Source organism: Pocillopora damicornis, chromosome 9, assembly GCF_964200805.1.
Source record: "Pocillopora damicornis chromosome 9, jaPocDami1.2, whole genome shotgun sequence".
In the NCBI taxonomy this organism is placed as follows: domain Eukaryota; kingdom Metazoa; phylum Cnidaria; class Anthozoa; order Scleractinia; family Pocilloporidae; genus Pocillopora; species Pocillopora damicornis.
Genome location: NC_142678.1, coordinates 6,334,824 through 6,352,844, shown reverse-complemented (window position 1 = coordinate 6,352,844; position 18,021 = coordinate 6,334,824). Strand labels below are relative to the sequence as shown.

Below are 18,021 nucleotides of genomic sequence, written 5' to 3'. Positions count from 1 at the left end.
CATTGTTAGCTTAACTCCCAAAACCTAAAATTGATGAACACCTTTGTATGGATTTCACAAACAGAAATGTTGCTTAAAAGAATAAATTATGAAAATAGAAAGTGCGAGGGTTTTATTCAAATGCGAACCAGTCTGCGTGACCAGCATCCGTGACGCGTGTCTGAATTAGAATTTGTATATGTAAATTTTAAAATGGCCTGTGGAGCTACATGGACAGCCATCATCATGAATATGGTCGGTGTTGAAGCTTGCAACGGTCTGATTAATGGATCCACCATGATCATGGCAGAAAAATATTAATGCGTCATGGTTCCTTATAGGATGACGCAACGCAAGATCGATTTAGTATTAGGGGGAACTCCCCTTTCTTAGCTGACAAAGCATGAACAAAGTTTTCACTTTCTATCAGTTTACTAAAGGGAAGTCTTTGAAATAGACTTCAACAGTTACTTACGACAGTATTCCCTTACATCTGCGTTGAGCGACGAACGACTTTCATTATGTGGTTGTCTTGCTCCATTCCTTCACTTCTCGTGTTCGCTTTCTTAGTTCTTACAGTGATGGGCACTGCGGCGGATAAGAGCGCCGTTTTGACCTTGAAAGAGAATTCAGCAGAGAACATTGAAGGTTGCTATGGTCAAAGGAAAGACCTTGCTTTGTGTTTCGTCATAAACGAGAGTTTTGTTCAGTTGAAGAGCAAAGATAACGGAACGTTAGCCCACTTCAGGGACTTACAGGATGGAATGTTCCTCTTTCAAGTACTGGACTATGTGTTTCTCGGGTAAGTCTTGAATACTTGAATAGAAATCAAGTTTGCGACAGACGCGATAACTAAGCTAGTAAGCAGTGTGATTGCTAGAGTGAAAGTATTTGAATTTGCCGTAAAGGGTTAGTTTTTTTGTTCTCTTTTTCTGTCTGACTGATTTATGTAACAGAGTAAACTCAAAGGGAATTTACTTTTTATACCATTCTCTACTCCTAGTTGCAATCAAAAATACGTAATGCGGAAATACACTCAATAATGGCAAGAAATTAATGAAACTACTTTCGGTCTATTAAAATTCAAAGAGTGAACGCAAACAAAGGAAATGAACAGACAGGCTTTTTCAAATCCCTTTGTATGTTTCTTCCCAGCTTCAAAAGAAAAAAGAAAATTAAAAAAAAAGGAAAATTCAATAGGTGGAAAGCAACTTTTTGTCCTTGCAATTGTCAAAGTGATTTTCAGCACTCTTAGGAATGCATCTCGAATCCTAAGACCTCCTGGTTACGAAAAGTGATCATAATTGAACACCCGAAACAAAAGTATAATTTGAATTTTAGATGATTCGTCTCAAATTTGATATTAAAATGAAATGAAACGTGTCTTAAGTGCAAAAGAAAAGTTACCAAGCTAAGCTAAAATTGAGGCCGGGAAGAGAAGTAACCCACACGTCACAACAAAGCGTCATTTCTTCTCAAAAGAACTTACTAGGATGAAACATTTGGTCTGATTTACAAGTTAAAAAAACTGTAGTCTGTCGAGCAGTGGTTATAAATGATTCTTTCTTGCTATATGCGTTTGAAAATTAGGTTAGCGCAGAGCACGCGTCGACCAGGCAAGACCGCAGCCGGTAAGAGCGAGTGACTCGCGCTCCGCTTTAATCTCAAATCAAAGTGCTCTGTGAGCAAACTCGTGAATTGACACATGATTTTTTAGATTATGTTTAATGTTATCTGGTTTAGGGAATTTTGTGGTTGATTGTCATATCTAGAGTACGAGCAGTAGTTCAGTGTTCGCTAATGTAGCAAAGAAACAAAGTAACGTTGGGATAAGAAGGGATTACAATTGAAATGATTATGCTATTACATTTGACAAGGTGGATGATGTCATGTGTTTTAAACGTCTATCATTTTTGTTTCTGGTTCAAAAGAAAAGGTTGGAAGTAAATGTGGGTGAAAAGTGAAATTTACTGTCTTTCGTTGTAAATATTTGAAAATCAAGGCAATACTGTCTTAATAAAAACATTAACGATTCCCTCTTTATCAAATGAGACAAACGGGAACGAGTTTTGAGTGATATAATTAAGCCAAGCCTGCTACCGTCATTTTGGATCTCCGCTTGGGTAGATTTAAGTCACGTGCTAGGCAACGTATAATCAATAACAAGATAGAATTTCATTTCAGGCGTAGTTATCAATTTCGTGGTGTGTAACTTTCGCATTTTAGTACGTTGTATGTATGTTGAATCTTCAAATTGTCCTAAAAACTTAAAAGAAAATTTTTCTTTAAAAATTCACTGAAATCGGTAGCTAAAATTGTTTGTTTAGGTGTTATCTGATTTTCGTGTTAACTTGTTATTTCGTCAGTCGCCGGCATCTTTTGTTGCTTCACACAGGAAAAACACACGCGACGAAACGTAATGATCAATTTTGTCCTCAATCTCACGCTATAACAGAAAAAGCTTTTGAACATCTGTAAACTCCAAGCGCTTCGCAGTAAGTGATATTTTCAATGAATCTTCGGATTGTTTTCAAGTTCAAGGATTGTAAATTGCAATTTTATGAAAAACGAAGGTTGTTCTGTTATTTCAGTGTGAATCCTTGCATGCCTGCCAGTCGCTGGCGCCGCTTGTTGAAACTAAAACGAAAAAAAAAAAACTCTTTAAAGATTATCATTGGCTTCTTTTTCACCCCACCACTATTCTTAGCAAAAAAGGTCGCCATTTCGTCTGTTTATTGCTCGCCAAAAACTATAAAATGCACTCAAAAGCCTAAAATCTAAAAAAAGTTTACAGGAATCGACCAATCGAGCGAGCGAGCGAGCGAATTCCATTCCCCACATCGTATCTATAACTCGCTCTTGCGCATGCGCGCAATTCACGAGTTAAAAAGGTGAAAACTACATTTGGTGACGTGGCTGCATTTAATTTTGTATGTTGAAAATACCTCAAGTAGTAACAGATTTTAATTTTGTTCAATTTCAACAGGAAAAAGTCGTCTAAATTTCCTGTGTATCTCAAGTTTATTCCAAGAAAACACAGCAACCTACATGACAATACCTGGAAGGAAATCTTCTACTTGGAAAACAATTATCCCGTGACAAACCGAGATTCAGAGTTTTCTGACAAATTTCATTCGGCATTGGACCGGCTGAAGAACACAAGGAAGCTTGTGTTATTGCACCACCTGTCGACTGAATTGATAAAGAACGTAGGTAACCACCCTCTCTTGATGCGGTTCCACATGCTTGCTATGACTTTAGAACCAAAATACGGCTCTAATGGCAGCGTTGTCCCAGGCAGCAGTGTGACACGAGAGAAGAGAGCACTTTTTCAAGAAGATAAACACAATACTTGTCAAGATTTGCGTTCTGATCCCTACAACAACGATTGTTTAGGAATGTGTGGCCCGGGATGCACATGTTGGTCCCGGGTTTGTGGCAATTGTTGTCGAAATCAGCTTTGCTATGAACACGACCTGTGTTGTGGACATGCTTGGATCTCCATAGGCTGCTTACTACCGTTTATTCACACAATAAGTTGTGAAAACGGGTATGGTGGCTACCCCAGCTGCCTACAATGAGTAAACTTGACACTCCATGTAAACAGACCAGTGAGACTACGCAGGGGGGGGGGGGGGGGGAGCGGGGGAGGGGAATAGAAGGGAGTACTTACTTTTGCTGGGTATGTGCCGCTGGCCTTTCAGAACCCCTTCCCCAGTATAGTAGAATCTGTGGCCAATTACAGACCTAATCTTAATTACTTAGATTGGTAACACGATAACAACTTTTTTTAGCTTTTTAATCTTACCATTTTTAAATTCCTACCTACCAAAATGTTCTTGCTCTCAAAATCCCAAAAGTGCGCCATGGAACATCCCCATTAGCCAATAAGAAGAAAATCGACTTCAATGATATCGAGCTACGAATTAGTTAGTTTGTTATAAGCTACCTATTCAGACTTGGTATAGGTTGGTTATTTACAAAGTCTCCTTTTTATACTGTGACTCTCTTTGGGGCCTGGGAAACTGCATGATAAAACGGGGTTGACGACGCATTTATAGCATGCACGTTTCTACTTTAAAACAAAAAGTCACACTTTTACTTCGTTGAAAGCACATCGAGCAGCACATCCCCTCAGCGTGAACGGCTTTTGATTCTGAGTACAAGCACAAGTATTGATTGAGAGGAAACATTTTAGCAGGTTCACCTAACTGTGTAATGGAGCAGTCATTAATTATTTGTCGTCTGGGGTGTCACAGGATATTGGTTGTGTCACGATTAAGTTTACGTGACCATCTATAAGGCTATGAATTATTATTAATTCTTATGCTCCCCCAACCCCCCATTGCAAGGTAATTGGCAGTCAATGTTGTTTAGTCCTTCTTTTAAACTCTGTTTGAGACGACTGAGACGACTGTTACCCCTGAAAACTATGTGATCCATTAGAAAACCTCCAACTCCCCTCCCCAGGCCCCCTCCCCGGCCATAACAGATAAGTCTGATAAGTAACAATAACTCTTTATTTGTCATAAGATAGAGTTACATGTACATATTCAGTGTTACGTTACGATTCTAAAAATATGTATTCAAAATAGCCAGCCAAGAGACGAATACTAACTGGTTCTTAAATTACAGCTGTACGATTAAGAAAGGGAACCAACCTTGATTCGCTGTCTATTCTCTTGTGACGATTCCGCCGTAGTTGACGCTTTAAAAAGTTATGAATAAAATGGCAATAGAAAAAGGTTTTTCTTGTAACTCTTCTATTTTAGAAATCGAGGAAGGAGGGGTGCTAATTCAAGAGGGGTGCTTGTTTAACATTATGGCCTATGGGTTGGTGCTAATTCAGGGGATAGCGCTGATTATAGCATGGGTGCTTATTCGAGGAAATACAGTGTTTGTTCAAGGGAAGCTTCAAGGATCTAAAAACAGCACCTTTTTTCTAGTTTTAACACAGATAGCCCAAGCTCGCAAATGAGCCTCCGTAAATATGCTAAGGATCTTACGTTACGCAATGGGCGAAAGATAAGGAGCTTTAGAAAAATAAACAGTTGCACCTTCAACCTAAAAAATCTGAACTAGTTTTGAAAAAAACAAAACAAAATTACCTCGCGTAGGAGATTGTTCCTTTGTATAGTGTGGGTTTTCTGAGCTAATTTAGGACCGTTTAATTCGGTTTGAGCTCATCTGCTTTGCCCTTTATAGAATCCTAGGCTTGAGAGTGCGACAGTTTAGTCGCATATCGTGACCCTAAATGTCGCCCATGCATTGCGCAACGAAGACACATTTGCTCATTTTGCAAGCTTGAGCCACCGGTGGTTTAATTTGAACTGTCCGTTTTAAATTTGCTCAGCCAATACTAGCAAAAGAAAAAAACGCTCACAAGGAGAACTCTAAATAATCTCTCTTTTTTCATTTTGAAATGGGTTGGGAATTGCAAGATCATTTACCTGTTAACGAACCTCGCCCGTTCCCCCTCCCACCTCCCGGTAAAGGTAAATTTGGAACAACCTCGGCACGCCGCTGTTGCAAAATAGATCGCAGTACCTGATTAGCTGGATCATGTACATGATCTGAACAGACATCTACATAATAATAATATGTCCAAAATGGCGCAATTAGGAAGCAAAGGCCTTCTACTATTATTCATCATACTAAGGGTCGCAATTTCTTCATCGGAAGAGTCCTGCGATAAGGTTGATGTATGTACATGCAAGTTCAAGAATGGTTCGACAGTCAGTTTGAAAGATGCGGACGGTGGTTCAAAACCGAGGTAGGACGGTGTTAAGTTTCAGAATCTTAACTGGTATTGCCGGTGCTGGACAGAACACAACTCCACTGCTCTTGATCCTAGTGTTCATTACTGTGAAGAACCCTTTCACATTCACGTCTTTATCCGCAGTTCACTGATTAATTTTTATTTATTCACAGTCAGTTATTCATCACTTTACGAGTTTATTTGGAACCGACATAATAACCAGCTCACAGTTAGCTTAAGTTAGCTCAGTTTGTGGAGCTTTGCAACGGTATCGCAGAGGTGATTACGGGTTCAAATCCCGTACAAACCTGAATTTTTTTTCAGGCCTCACTTTCAGTACTGTTCATTACTGTGAAGATCGGTTTAATATGCACGTCTTTATTTGTAGTTCCCATACATGAATTTTATTCATTCACAGTCATTTAGTGCTGGTTTTATTTTGTGAAACTTCAAGTGGAATATGCATGTACCTACTATACATGTTACTCAATATGTTTTTAGAATCTCTTCTCAGTAAAAAGTTTAGATGACAAGGAAATATCAGAACATCCTTTGACCTTTTAACCTCCTAGATCTGATTTATGATTCTCCCTTTTAGCTGCTACAGTTTCTTTGTAAATGAGTTACAAGAATTTGGTGTTAGATCAAGATAATGTCTACCAGATAAGTTTGAATATTCTCATTACCTGTCAGCTGGATAATGCATGGGTTTGATAGGGAGAAGATACATGTTAATCACCCCTGGGAGTTAAAGGAGTTAGGGGAAGAAATCTGTATATAATTTATAGTATTTGGTTTAATTTGGCCATTTTAACCAAGATTATAAGTTTAGTGTGCTACAGTTGAATTTACCCTTTTTTGTTCAAATTTGAAATAGCTTCACAAATATAGGTGGCAGCTCTGGCCGCTTTTTTGACTGGAATCCATGCACACCATTTGATGACCCAAATGATTCTCTAGGCTGTAAACAAGTCATGGTGAGTGAATTTGGGTATAATGCTTAAATTTAAAACCCTGAAATTGTCAATGTACTCATAAAAATTTTGTAGAGGAACAGTTTTGTAAGGTGAATTGGCTACTATAGAGAAATTCAAAAGCTAACATTCCAAGCGTAAGCCCTGCATCAGAACCAATTTTGCTCTGATGAAAGGCTAAAGCTTGAAACTTCAGCGCTAGAATCTCCCTGAGTGCCAATTGATATTGTAAACCACTTTATCCTGTAATAGTCCCCATGGATTCATCAACATAGTTTCTTTGGAACCTATCTCCTTTGTACATGATTTTTATTGTTAGCCTGCTTTACTAGGAGATCCTCATTTTGTGTAAACTCCATACTGCTTATAAGACTAGAGGCTTGGAAAGAAAGTAAAATGTGTAAAATGTTTGCCTCAGAAAATTACAAAGAGGCAGAGTGTTGAATGTGATTTTTTTTTTCTGCTGGAACCATATTCTCACCCATGAACAATCATCAGTTGTGTATGATGTTTGAGAGCTTTAGAATAAAATATTTGAGCACTGATTAACCTGAAGAACATTCTCAAGACCAAATATAAGTCTGGTTGCCAAAAGTCAATTTTTAGTGCCATAGGAGACTAATATCCTTTGCAGCCATTATTTATCTTGTCATGTAACAGGGTTGCATGATGAGACCAAACAATGGCTGCAAAGGAGACTCATGGAAAATCAGCTAGTCCCAGTTTCAGACCTTAATCTGCATATTCTGTGTAGTGCTTGAACAAGTTGATCTAGCATTGCATATACTCCATGAAAAATTTTCCTGGTGCTACAATTGTTGGACAAATTCAAACCAGTTTGAATTTTTGTGACTGACAGCAGTATATCAGTGGCGACTTTTCTTGGAAGCAGTATGCAACTAGTGGCTAGTGGCACAACAAGGTGCCTAGATTTTTCTCCTGAAGTATTCCTTGGCCTTAATTTGGATGTTGCACTTGTTAGCTATACTTAAACTCGTATTTATTCTTACAATATATACCTAGGTTTGTCAAGTAGCCACTTCCACTGGGACCCCTGCTGGAAGCAAAGATACCAGTTTTAGTGTGGATGCTTCTGGCAATGTAGTTATTTCATACGGAGTCATAGAAGGTGGGCAGCCTACCCATGGAAGGCAAGTAAACAACTCTAATGTTGTGCTGTATCAATGTAATTGATTTTTAAAGGACAACTGTTATGGTATAATCTAACTGACAGAAAAACACTACGATTCTACAAAGTTACCTACTTCTTTAAACAATGAGTAGTATTCCTAATAAGGAGCTACTCCTAAAGGCAGCACAGCACTTATCATCAATAGACTCACCTAAGACCGCCACAGTCTATATCTTAGTTCACCACTGAGGTGAACTCACAATTTTCTCCCCATCGTTTCTTCAAACTAGCAATCTTCCACTGTAGCTCTCTCTCACAGTTTAGCTTTCTAAACAGTCAGTCACTCCCTACAACAACAACAACTACTATTACATAATTGAGTCTTTATATACATTCACAAAGTGTTCTGGAACATTCCAGAAGCTTTACAAAAGAACTATTTAAGTAGTATTACATAATAACTGTGACTTGATGAAAAGTTCTAGAAAGTTCTATGGTATGAATGTCAGTATGACCAAGAAGTCTGGAGATTTCCAGAAGCTTTTAATTACAACAACAATTACTCATAACACAATAAATGTAGATACCCTGATATGTCATGTACAGACAACATCCTTCATTTTGGCTTCAATAGGCATGGATATTTGATCAGACAGTATTTGTTCTGAATTGTGAACAGTTTTAGGAGAAGGAAGTTTGAGGAAAACTGTGAGCTTTAAGGAATTCACAATGTTCAAAGACAAAAATACAAGCATTTTTTCATGTCAATTAGAGACTATAATTGTGTTTTTTATCCTTCAGACATTTTTTGTAACACATGGAAAAAAATGTTAATAAACAGCTTGCATTTACTGTTTTTTACTGTTGTTAAAAACCCTTTAATTCCTGTGAGTGACTGAGACAGAATTTCTCCTTACTATTTCTAGACAGTGTTATGCAGACAAGTCATGAGAATAAAGTAAAATATCAATTATGGGATTACTAATTGATCTGATACCAAATTCTCCAAATTGCCATCATTATAATTGTATGAAAGACAGTAAGGAGACTTATTAAAGAGATATTGGAAGTTAAAGGGTTAATGAAAGATGACGGAAAAAAAAATAATCAGGTGTAGCATGCAACAAGCATTATTGATGTAAGCCAGTGAAGTTTGTCATGAATAATAGCAAAATTGGAGCCTTTTTTTCCTTTTTTTTTATTTTTTGTTCTGATCTGATTTTATTAGATGAAGTTAACCTTTTATCTCCCAAGATCTCATTAGTGATTCTCCTTACTATCTGCCATCCAATTCTTAGGTACTAGTTCAGAAAATTTATTATTGGATCAATAAATAATCACCTTGTTGATATTTCCCTTTATTCTCCTCACTTGTGTGCTTGATATTGTATTGATATTGTAAGGAGAAATTCTGTGTTGGTCACCCATGGCAGTTAAAGGGCTAAGAGAACCTCGGTGCAAAAATCAAATGAAGATAAACAAATTTCTACAGCGCTGATACTCTAAATTATCTCATTTTATGCATACAGGTAGCCTCGGGTAAGATTTGAAATGCTTTTTAGTTTTTTTTTTCCTGAGACATGTTCAGACTATCGAGAAAAACGAAATTCGCATTCACCTGAATGGGATCACGACATTAGGCAAGGCCGAAAATAGACCACTCCTCCCCGATTGGCGTTTCAAAGATATTGAGTCAAGGAAGTTTTACACAGCGGGATATTCTTAAATGAACTCTTTCATGTGTGGAAAACGTAATTTTGTAAGAATTGGTTTGATCAGTATTTTTGAACCACTCGCAAAAGCAGAGTACTCTCTAAATTTATGAATATAAGTTGTTTTCACCATGGAAGGAATGATTTTCAAATACCGTAAACTGCCGCTTATTAGCCCGCCTTCCCCCGCTTATAGAGAGCTACCCCGGTACCAAGAAATTACATCTAATTGTTAGCCACCCTCTAGCTTTTCATGTTTATGAGATAGGAACTATTATGTGAATTATACGTTAAAATTCAAAGAATAGGAGAGCAGAGACGAACCTAAAGTGAAAAGTCTGAACTTCCGTTTTGCCAAGTTTCATTTTAGTTCGTGATGTTAGCTGTAATTCTAATCCAAATGTATTGGAGCGAATTCGGTTTGATATAACGTTTGAAAGCTAAATTTTGTATTTATATATGATTATAATAAAAAAAAAAACCAGAAACAAAAAAGATGAAACAATCAATGTTAAACGTATTTTGATCAGTATTTCTAGAGCTCGCGAACTTCGTTTCAAATGAGCGCTTTCTTATTCCGGTTATAAACCCCTCCGTTTATAAGCCCTCCTAAAACCGCCTTAGGAAGCTATTTTCGCCTAGGACTTATGGGCGACAGTTTACGGTATGCGTAAAGTTCTTTTAAGAACTTTTTGCCCGACAGAAAACTCTTCAAAATAGCGCATGCAAGACATCTGAAGACACGAAATTAGTCAAATCACGCCATGTGCTCGATTGAACGCAAATCAGCATACCTGTCCTCTTTAACTGAAATAACTTAAGTTCGTTATATGAGCATTCCCTGAGTATAAAAATGTCATACCTTGGTTCATCTCTGTCTTGCTTATTTCTTGGGAAACGTATGTTCATCAGTTGAAATCTCGTTTGTAGCAAAGTTGTGAAGTTGGTGATCGAACGTGGACCATAACGAATTATGTTCCCTCTGAAACGACTCCACGAAATACGTTCTTTTGAATATGATAAACTTTATATCTCGTTCTCTCTGAGTTGTACTATATACCTGTTGAGCAGCTTTCAGGAGATATTTTCCATAAGCGACGACAAACACGCAACTCAGCGGGGTACACTTCAGCTCGACTCATTGGCATTGTGGCGTTTAAATAGAGGCTTGCGTGACAAGACTGTGCATCCATTTCCTCAACGGGTTTAGGAGTCAAAATGACCCTTTTAAACATCTTCCTCAACTCTTCCATTCCCAAGATCGTATTACTAATTCTCCTTATTGTCTGTCATATCAATTCTTAGAAAGCCAATTCGGTGAATATGGTATCGGATCAACTAATATCTCCCTAATTAATATTTGTCTTTCTTCTCCTTCCTTGTCTGCTTGATATTGTGTTAATATTGTAACGGGAAATTCTATCTTGGTCACTCATGGGAGTTGACAGGTTAGTATTTCGGATTTTTCTTCGTTCTTGGTGTGGACATCTTTCCCTGCCTCTTCAGTCTTTTGAATTACCTCATTTACATCTGCCTTGATGTAATTCAACTATCCCGAAAAATAATTTTTGAGAAAGGCGAATTTCTAAATCTTACTTAGGTAAATATCGCAGAAAAGGCTTCTTCATTAGTTTCTCCAGGAGAGTCTTGGTGATGGATGTGACGGCTAGCGGTTAAAATTTTGGCCAATTTACGGCTAACGGTTTAAATATCTTCCCAATGTTGTCGCAGTAGATTGTTTTTACGGTTAACATTGTTTTACGGCTAACAGCTAAAATTTTTCAATTTTTACGTCTAACAGCTTTTTTTTTTCGGCGTTGTACGGCTAGCGGTTAACCTTATCGAGACCCTCTTCTAAGAGTTCAGTTAGTGAATGGCAGTAAGAGGATCGAAGTTGTAGGAGAGATAGTATGGACCTTAAGCAAACCACGATGGCGACGGCAACAAGGACGTGGAAAAACAAAAGATCTAATCGGCAGAACGTGTGTTTTAAAACTTTGTACATTTCTTAGCCGTCCTATGCAAAACAACAACATGAAATCGCCACAATTTGCGTCGTCTGCGAACCGAAACCGCGACGGCAAATTATTTTAATTTCCATGTGGAACTCAACGCTTCTTTTATACGTTATGCTGAAGTTGAGGTATGGCGCCGTTGGAGACGGTAAACAAATGCAGTCATTTTTGAAATTTTAATTGAAGGCAGAAATTCATTTTCTAATCGAAGTCTTCTTATGCGTTGCTGTCCTGACTGCTTAAGGTCCCTAGTAGCCTGAGCTAGGCGTCTCGTTTGTAAAACAGTGACGAGGCGAAATAGGAAAAGGCGCCGGCGATAGTAGCAGCGGAGCAAAGGATGGAGACGAGGGAGGTATGGGTGGGGTCGCGTAGAGGGGTAGTCCGTGAGTTTTGGCGAATGAAGTATTCCTCCCTCAAGTTTCATTTTACTAGCATGTCTGTCGCGTTATTAACCAAGTGTTGACCAAAACAAGCCTTCTTGCTAGCTTTAGTCTCCAATCAGAATAGAGAATTTGCATCATCTTTCCTGCTTGCAGAACCACGCATATATATAAATAAACAGGGTTGTTAACAAAGATTTTGAGTAACCGGACTGTGTGCAAGGTTGGTGGCGCTGGGGGTCGAGGGTCCCTCCACCTGCAAAGGTTCTGAGAGCCACAAGCATTATTCGGAATAGCTTGCGTGTTTCTCATAGTAGAGGGTAAAATGCGCCGGTTGCAACTGGCGACTTATTTTAACAAATCTGCATAAAGATTGTTATCATTTGTGGTTTGTAGTGATATAAATACAATAACCAGTCTTTGTGTTTTGCTGTACATGTGACTTTGTAGGATGTCTAAAATAACTTTGGTGTGCGATCGAAGTGCAACAGGGAATGGAAAAATATCAGAATTTACAGAATCTGGAGCAAGCACAGGAACCTCAACATATGTAATTATCTGCCTCTTGGTTTGTTTGTTTTTTTTTTCCTTTGCTTGTAGAAATGCTGGGTAGTATGAATGAAAAACTAAAGAAACAAATACTACACCTTTTTTTTTTCCTGTTTTCTTTCTTTTCTTTCTATTTTAGATGAACGTTCAGGCTGAGATTAACTAAAATTTTAAGAGCATACTAAGAACATACCTAGGCTGAGAGTCACCAAAGAACGTCTTTATTTTGCTCTTTTTCCTTTTCTTTTTTTTTTGAGAAGTATAAATAAAGGTTAAATAAGCATTCGCTCCAAAATTCCTATGAAAAAAAGAGGGTGTCGTTGTTTTCATCATCCTTAGGCCTTCAAGGGTTTTAATTTGAACTTTTTTCAGGAGCAGCTGCCGATACTGTTATCGGCGGCTGTTTCCGAAAAACGGGCCGTGCCTTAGGTGCGAACAGTTAAGAAGCGCGGCGGTGCTTGTTGGAATAAATATGGTTATCTCGATCTGAAATTAAAACGTCAGATCCTAACGAGGAAGCTGACTGTTTAATAGCGGATATCGGAGTGCCCCTATTCAATCTTTTGCCCAATAACCATTGTAGACATATTTTAAGGCGCGTCATGGTATCCACGGGAGAAGAATAAATGAAAGTTTGTGAAAAGGTTTTATAAATGGAAAAAAGTGCATCTAGGAATTAATTAATTTTACGTTTGCTACTTTTGTTTTCCTAGAGTGGAACATTAAAATCAAAGTATGCATGTGCCGAAGGAGGATCATCAGGAGGTCTCAGTGTTGGCAGTATACTTCTTATTATGTAAGATTATGCTAAAAGTGTAGTCACGTGCTCTAACTAGAATCGACGACTGTTGTCTCTTGTTAAGGAAGGTGGCTTATTTATTTGTTTTTCCAAAAGAAACTGAGATGCTGCGAGCGCCCTGATTGGTCAAAAACCCATCGTTCATTGCATTGGTAAAACCACTAAAGATTGAAACATTTGAAGGTTATTTTTAAAGAAGCAGTATCCACATGGAAAGTAAAATGAGTTCTCTTGTTGGATAATCTAGCGCTGAAAAGGTGAATCTCAGTCATGAAGATAAGAGTGATCTTCGCAGTAAAGAACACGACTAAAGCAGTAGTGAATAAAAAAGCTAATGTGATGAATATGAAGCCTAAAAAAATTCAGGCCTGTACGGGACTTCAACCCATGACCCTTGCGACATCGATGCAGTTCTTTACCAGCTCATCTAGCAAACCAACTAAGAGCTGCTCATTTTGTTGGTTCTCAGTAAAACCGTTTAGTGATAAATGATGAATGATCTTTGCAGTGATGAGTTATCTTCATTCCTAAAGTTCCCAATACCTCTTTTTTGTTTGTTTGTTTGTGTGTTGTTTGTCGGTTGTAGATTTCGTATGTAAATTCCTAAAGTTCCTTGATCTGTCTCTTTTCAGCTTTTTTCCATTAGTTCTCATGTACATTATCATCGGAGTGTTGATAAACCGATATGGCCGTGGTGTAGAGAGCATGCCAGAGTTATTACCAAATCACTCTTTCTGGGCCGACTTTCCTTTCCTTGTAAAGGTAAAGAAATATAAATTAGAACACTGAGTGAACCTACGGTATGGAACAATGGTTTGGCTGCCTCAATTTCACTGACTTTTCTTTCACCACTGCTTTCTTTCTTTTTTCACGTGTAATTTTATTCGAATTGTTATGTGCAATGTCTAATTGGCTTGTCTATCATTTATCGTAGTGTTTTTTTAATTATTACAATTATTTTTTTTTTATTTTGTGTCTTATAATCATCATCATCATTATTATTATTATTATTATTATTGTTATTATTATTATTTATATTGTTCGAGTATAAGCATGCTCTCTCAGTTATTTCCTTTGTCCAGTCAAACTTGTTATTGAAAAATTTATTTTAATGTTTAGTCCCGTCCCGCCTCGATTCGCTTCGCTATTTTGCAGGTAGTGATTGTTGAATATATAGATGTATAGATATATGGATTTTAATTGCTAAGGTGAATATTTTTTTAATGTCTTTTTTACTTTTTTTTTTTTTTTTTTTTTTCAGGACGGAATTGTGTTTACTGGTGGTGCGATCAAAACTGGATGTTCCTCTCTTAGTAGCAAATTCAAGAAAGATGGCTACGCTGAGATTTAAGCTAATATATTAATTTTATGCAACGCAATTCAAATTTGTGGGAGTTTAGGAAAATTTTAAGGTTTCTCATTGTGTTAACTAAGCCTCAGACTTGTTCGTAGCAGTTTTTTTCCCTTACGCTAAACTGCATGCGAAGTGAGTGCTTGGAAAAATCGTGAGCATGGAGACCGAAGCTTCCATTTTTATGATGATTTCATTGCAACTAAGGCCCCGTCCATACGTATCCGGATAAATTTGAAAACGGATAAATATTTATCCATTTTCAAATTTATCCGCGTCCACACGTTGCCGTTTGTGAATCGTTTTCGGTGTCCACACGTAAACGCAAAAACGATTTGAAAACGATGACGTCGCCTACTGAGCATGCTCTTTAGAGCAAAACATGTGCCCGCAGTCTGGCGTATCCTGGGAATATGAAAATAAGCCACAATGCTTGAAATGAGACTCATTAGTACCGAAACTTGAGCTTGTTTATTCGCCATGTTTTCATTAATGGTCGATCGGCCGAGAGCACGCGTTGGACCAGGTTTGAATCGTTACGTCATCGTTTTCAAATCGTTTTCAAATTTATCCGGATGAGGCGTCCACACGGAGACGCTTAGCCAGCGTTTTCAAATTTATCCACTCTGGAGAACGTTTTCAAATTTATCCGTTTTCGGTGTGTGAAAACGCCGTTTACGTGTGGACGGAACCCGTAACCGTATAAATATTTATCCGTTTTCAAATTTATCCGGATACGTGTGGACGGGGCCTAAAATTCGTGCGTTTGTCGATTCATCATTTTTGTGGGTCTTTGTAAAATGCAATCACTGATGGTAATAGTTTTATGCGTTAAGAAACACCTTTAACGTGAATACCGAAGAATCATCGAGCGAAGTTTCAGTTTCTACTCCAATTCGTAGCAAGATCGCAATAAAATTTGAGCGTTCTTAACAACTGCGATATCTCAGCGACGTATAATTTTTAACTTGCCCGGATTGAAATCGTTGGATATTCACAAGCGGGTTTTTTCGTTGCCTTGATGTCGCTGCAAAGATCGCGGGAAACAAAATCCTTTTTTGAGGGGGGGGGGGGTGGGGGTGATTCAGAAGGAAAACTTCTGCTGCCCCTACTTCGGAGCTCGCGTCCAACTCTCACGCTCTCCGTTTGCAATTAACGAAAATTATTTTACTGGGGAGAAATGGAAGTAGTTGGGGGTTGCAAAGCTTTGACCACAGTAAGGCAAACTCGTGGCCAGGCCGATCTCTAGTTTCTATTATGTTTAACTAAGAAGAATTCATCAGAAGAGCTGATAAAACTTGAATGTTGATTGATGTTACCGAGAAACTCCTACTTAGCAAATGTAGCAGTCAAGACAAACAGTTCTTCCAAATAATAAGCGCTAGGTTTCTTTCTCGTGGTAGTATCATGTAATTAGAAATATGACCTTTGTCATGACAGCTTTTGAATTAGTATCTTTTAAGCATTCTTTTTACACTCGTGGAAGCACATGAATTTAAGTTTTGAATAGTAGTTTTATGAATAAATAGAATATTCAACATTGATCAACGTTATTTTCGTTCTTAGTTCACCTCAGCCTAAGTGTGAGTTAATAATAATAGTAACAATCATAACCATCATCATCATGATCATAATAGTAAAGATATAATTGTAATAATAATAATACTACAACTACTAATAAAGATAATTACATTGTTAATAGTAATGGTAGTAAAGATAAAACCCTGTTCAGAAAATGAACCCGCATATTCGAGAAACGGCGCATAAAGTCTGAGCGATCTACCCGGTAAAACATCTTCACGTAAGTTAGATTATTAGCATACAGTAGGTAGTTGAATCGGCTAGGAAAATTTGCCGATTAATGTTCATTGGTTGTTAAATTCATCGATAACAAGCAGCTTCACGCTGCAGCAGACGAATTAAGCAATAAACTAGTTCTGCTTCTCCGGTTATTTAGTAATACATTCACTTAGGACTTTTGTCCATTTGAAGTAAAATTATCAAGTCTGCATTTTTGAAGACTTCATTTTTCTGGGTTGAAACAACATCTGGCCATGATGTTTTCTTAGTCAGTTGCTGGCTTAAATTTTCCTTATTAGTTCAATATTCAGTGATATAATCCAAATAGCTGATGCGTGCTGATTCGGAAAGCAATGCAAGCAAAATGCGCAGTTTTATTTCAACGCCCAGTACAGGTTCGGAAATTTCAGCGTCTGCTTAGAACGTTAATTAGATCTGGTATACCCACAACCATCACCAAAGACGTCAAAAGCAATACCTTTAGCGAATACAAGGTGAAATTACTAAGGTCTATTTTAACTGTGTCGAACACAATTCTTCCTCCTAGTATTTAGCTTGCGATTTTACGGATCATTATTCGCTGTATTTGGGACACCAGATCGTTTGGTTACGCAACGAGTTGCCTGCACGATACGAGATTCGTGGACTTTTCCAAAAGTCGATGAAAGCGAAGATGAGCCTAATGTCATTGGGAGATCTATATCAGTGCGTAATTCGGGTTACATAACCCGCTTAGTGTAATATTTCGGTTTGTTAAGTGGTTGGCATCCGGAGCAGGTACATTAAAACGTAGGCAGTCATGTGTTCTTATATTGCAACCGGAAACTAGAGTATGGATGTCACGCATCCGAAAATTTTGCGAATCGATGATGCCGCTGCTTTTATTTCGTTGTTTCTTTTTGTTTTTGTTTTTTTTGTTTTGTTGTTGTTGTTGTGTTTTATTCATGATTTGTTTATCTCTTTTCACTAAACTTCCTCGATCTTGTGTCTGAGAGCGAAAAACTGTTATTCGAATACATTGTGATGCGATTCCTTAATTGAGTTGCTTTGTCACGTAAGTAGGAGCTTGTTTACATGAAGGTGGGGGACCCCAGTTGCATGGGGTAACCCGCCTAGCCGTGGTCGAAAAATAAAACGCGTTTACATGCAATCTTACAACCCCGGGGTGCTGGAGTGAGGTTCACCCACTAACATGGAGGTGGGGGAACCCAGGAAGATGAGGTAACCCGCCTGTCCATATAATTTCTTATTTTATTTTGATCACGTTTACATGATAGGTGGGGTGACCCGCCTAAGCGGGTTGCCCGGTCTGCCAGGTAGGGTAACCCTGTCAGCCGGGGTGACAATTTGCCATGTAAATGTGTCAAGGTGGGGTAGCCCGCCTAGCTGGGGTCGCATTCATGGCAAAAAGCTCAAAAGCGAAACATGTACAATATTTGTACACTTCCTAGCCGTCTCATGGCGGAAATCACCAGAAACCGCAACGGACACACAAGGAGTGTAAAATGTTCACATTTCGGAATATTTAGCGTTGTAAATCGACCATATTTGGTTTCCCAAACTATTCCGTAT

The 18,021-nt window shown here is 38.1% G+C and overlaps 2 protein-coding genes and 1 long non-coding RNA gene across 4 annotated transcripts; 2 read left to right on the top strand and 1 right to left on the bottom strand.

The window, feature by feature from the left end:
• Positions 1-189: 189 nt before the first annotated feature.
• LOC113676597 (uncharacterized) lies at positions 190-4,723 on the top strand. The gene is made up of 2 exons (XM_027193273.2): positions 190-781; positions 2,966-4,723. The coding sequence occupies exons 1-2, from the start codon at positions 501-503 to the stop codon at positions 3,558-3,560; spliced, it is 876 nt and encodes a 291-aa protein (XP_027049074.2). The 5' UTR covers positions 190-500; the 3' UTR covers positions 3,561-4,723.
• Positions 4,484-10,725, bottom strand: LOC149039838 (uncharacterized). 2 transcript variants are annotated; one of them, XR_016179928.1, is made up of 3 exons: positions 10,418-10,725; positions 8,055-8,190; positions 4,484-7,765 (listed from the first exon to the last, which is right to left on the bottom strand). It is a non-coding gene; the product is annotated as an uncharacterized LOC149039838 (long non-coding RNA). The 2 variants fall into 2 exon arrangements; XR_016179929.1 differs by having other exon boundaries at positions 4,484-7,768; positions 10,418-10,654.
• Positions 5,580-16,193, top strand: LOC113676600 (uncharacterized). The gene is made up of 7 exons (XM_027193276.2): positions 5,580-5,752; positions 6,615-6,714; positions 7,735-7,862; positions 12,401-12,500; positions 13,213-13,295; positions 13,931-14,060; positions 14,560-16,193. Exons 1-7 carry the CDS (start codon positions 5,580-5,582, stop codon positions 14,647-14,649), a joined length of 804 nt encoding a protein of 267 aa, XP_027049077.2. The 3' UTR covers positions 14,650-16,193.
• The last annotated feature ends 1,828 nt before the right edge of the window (positions 16,194-18,021 follow it).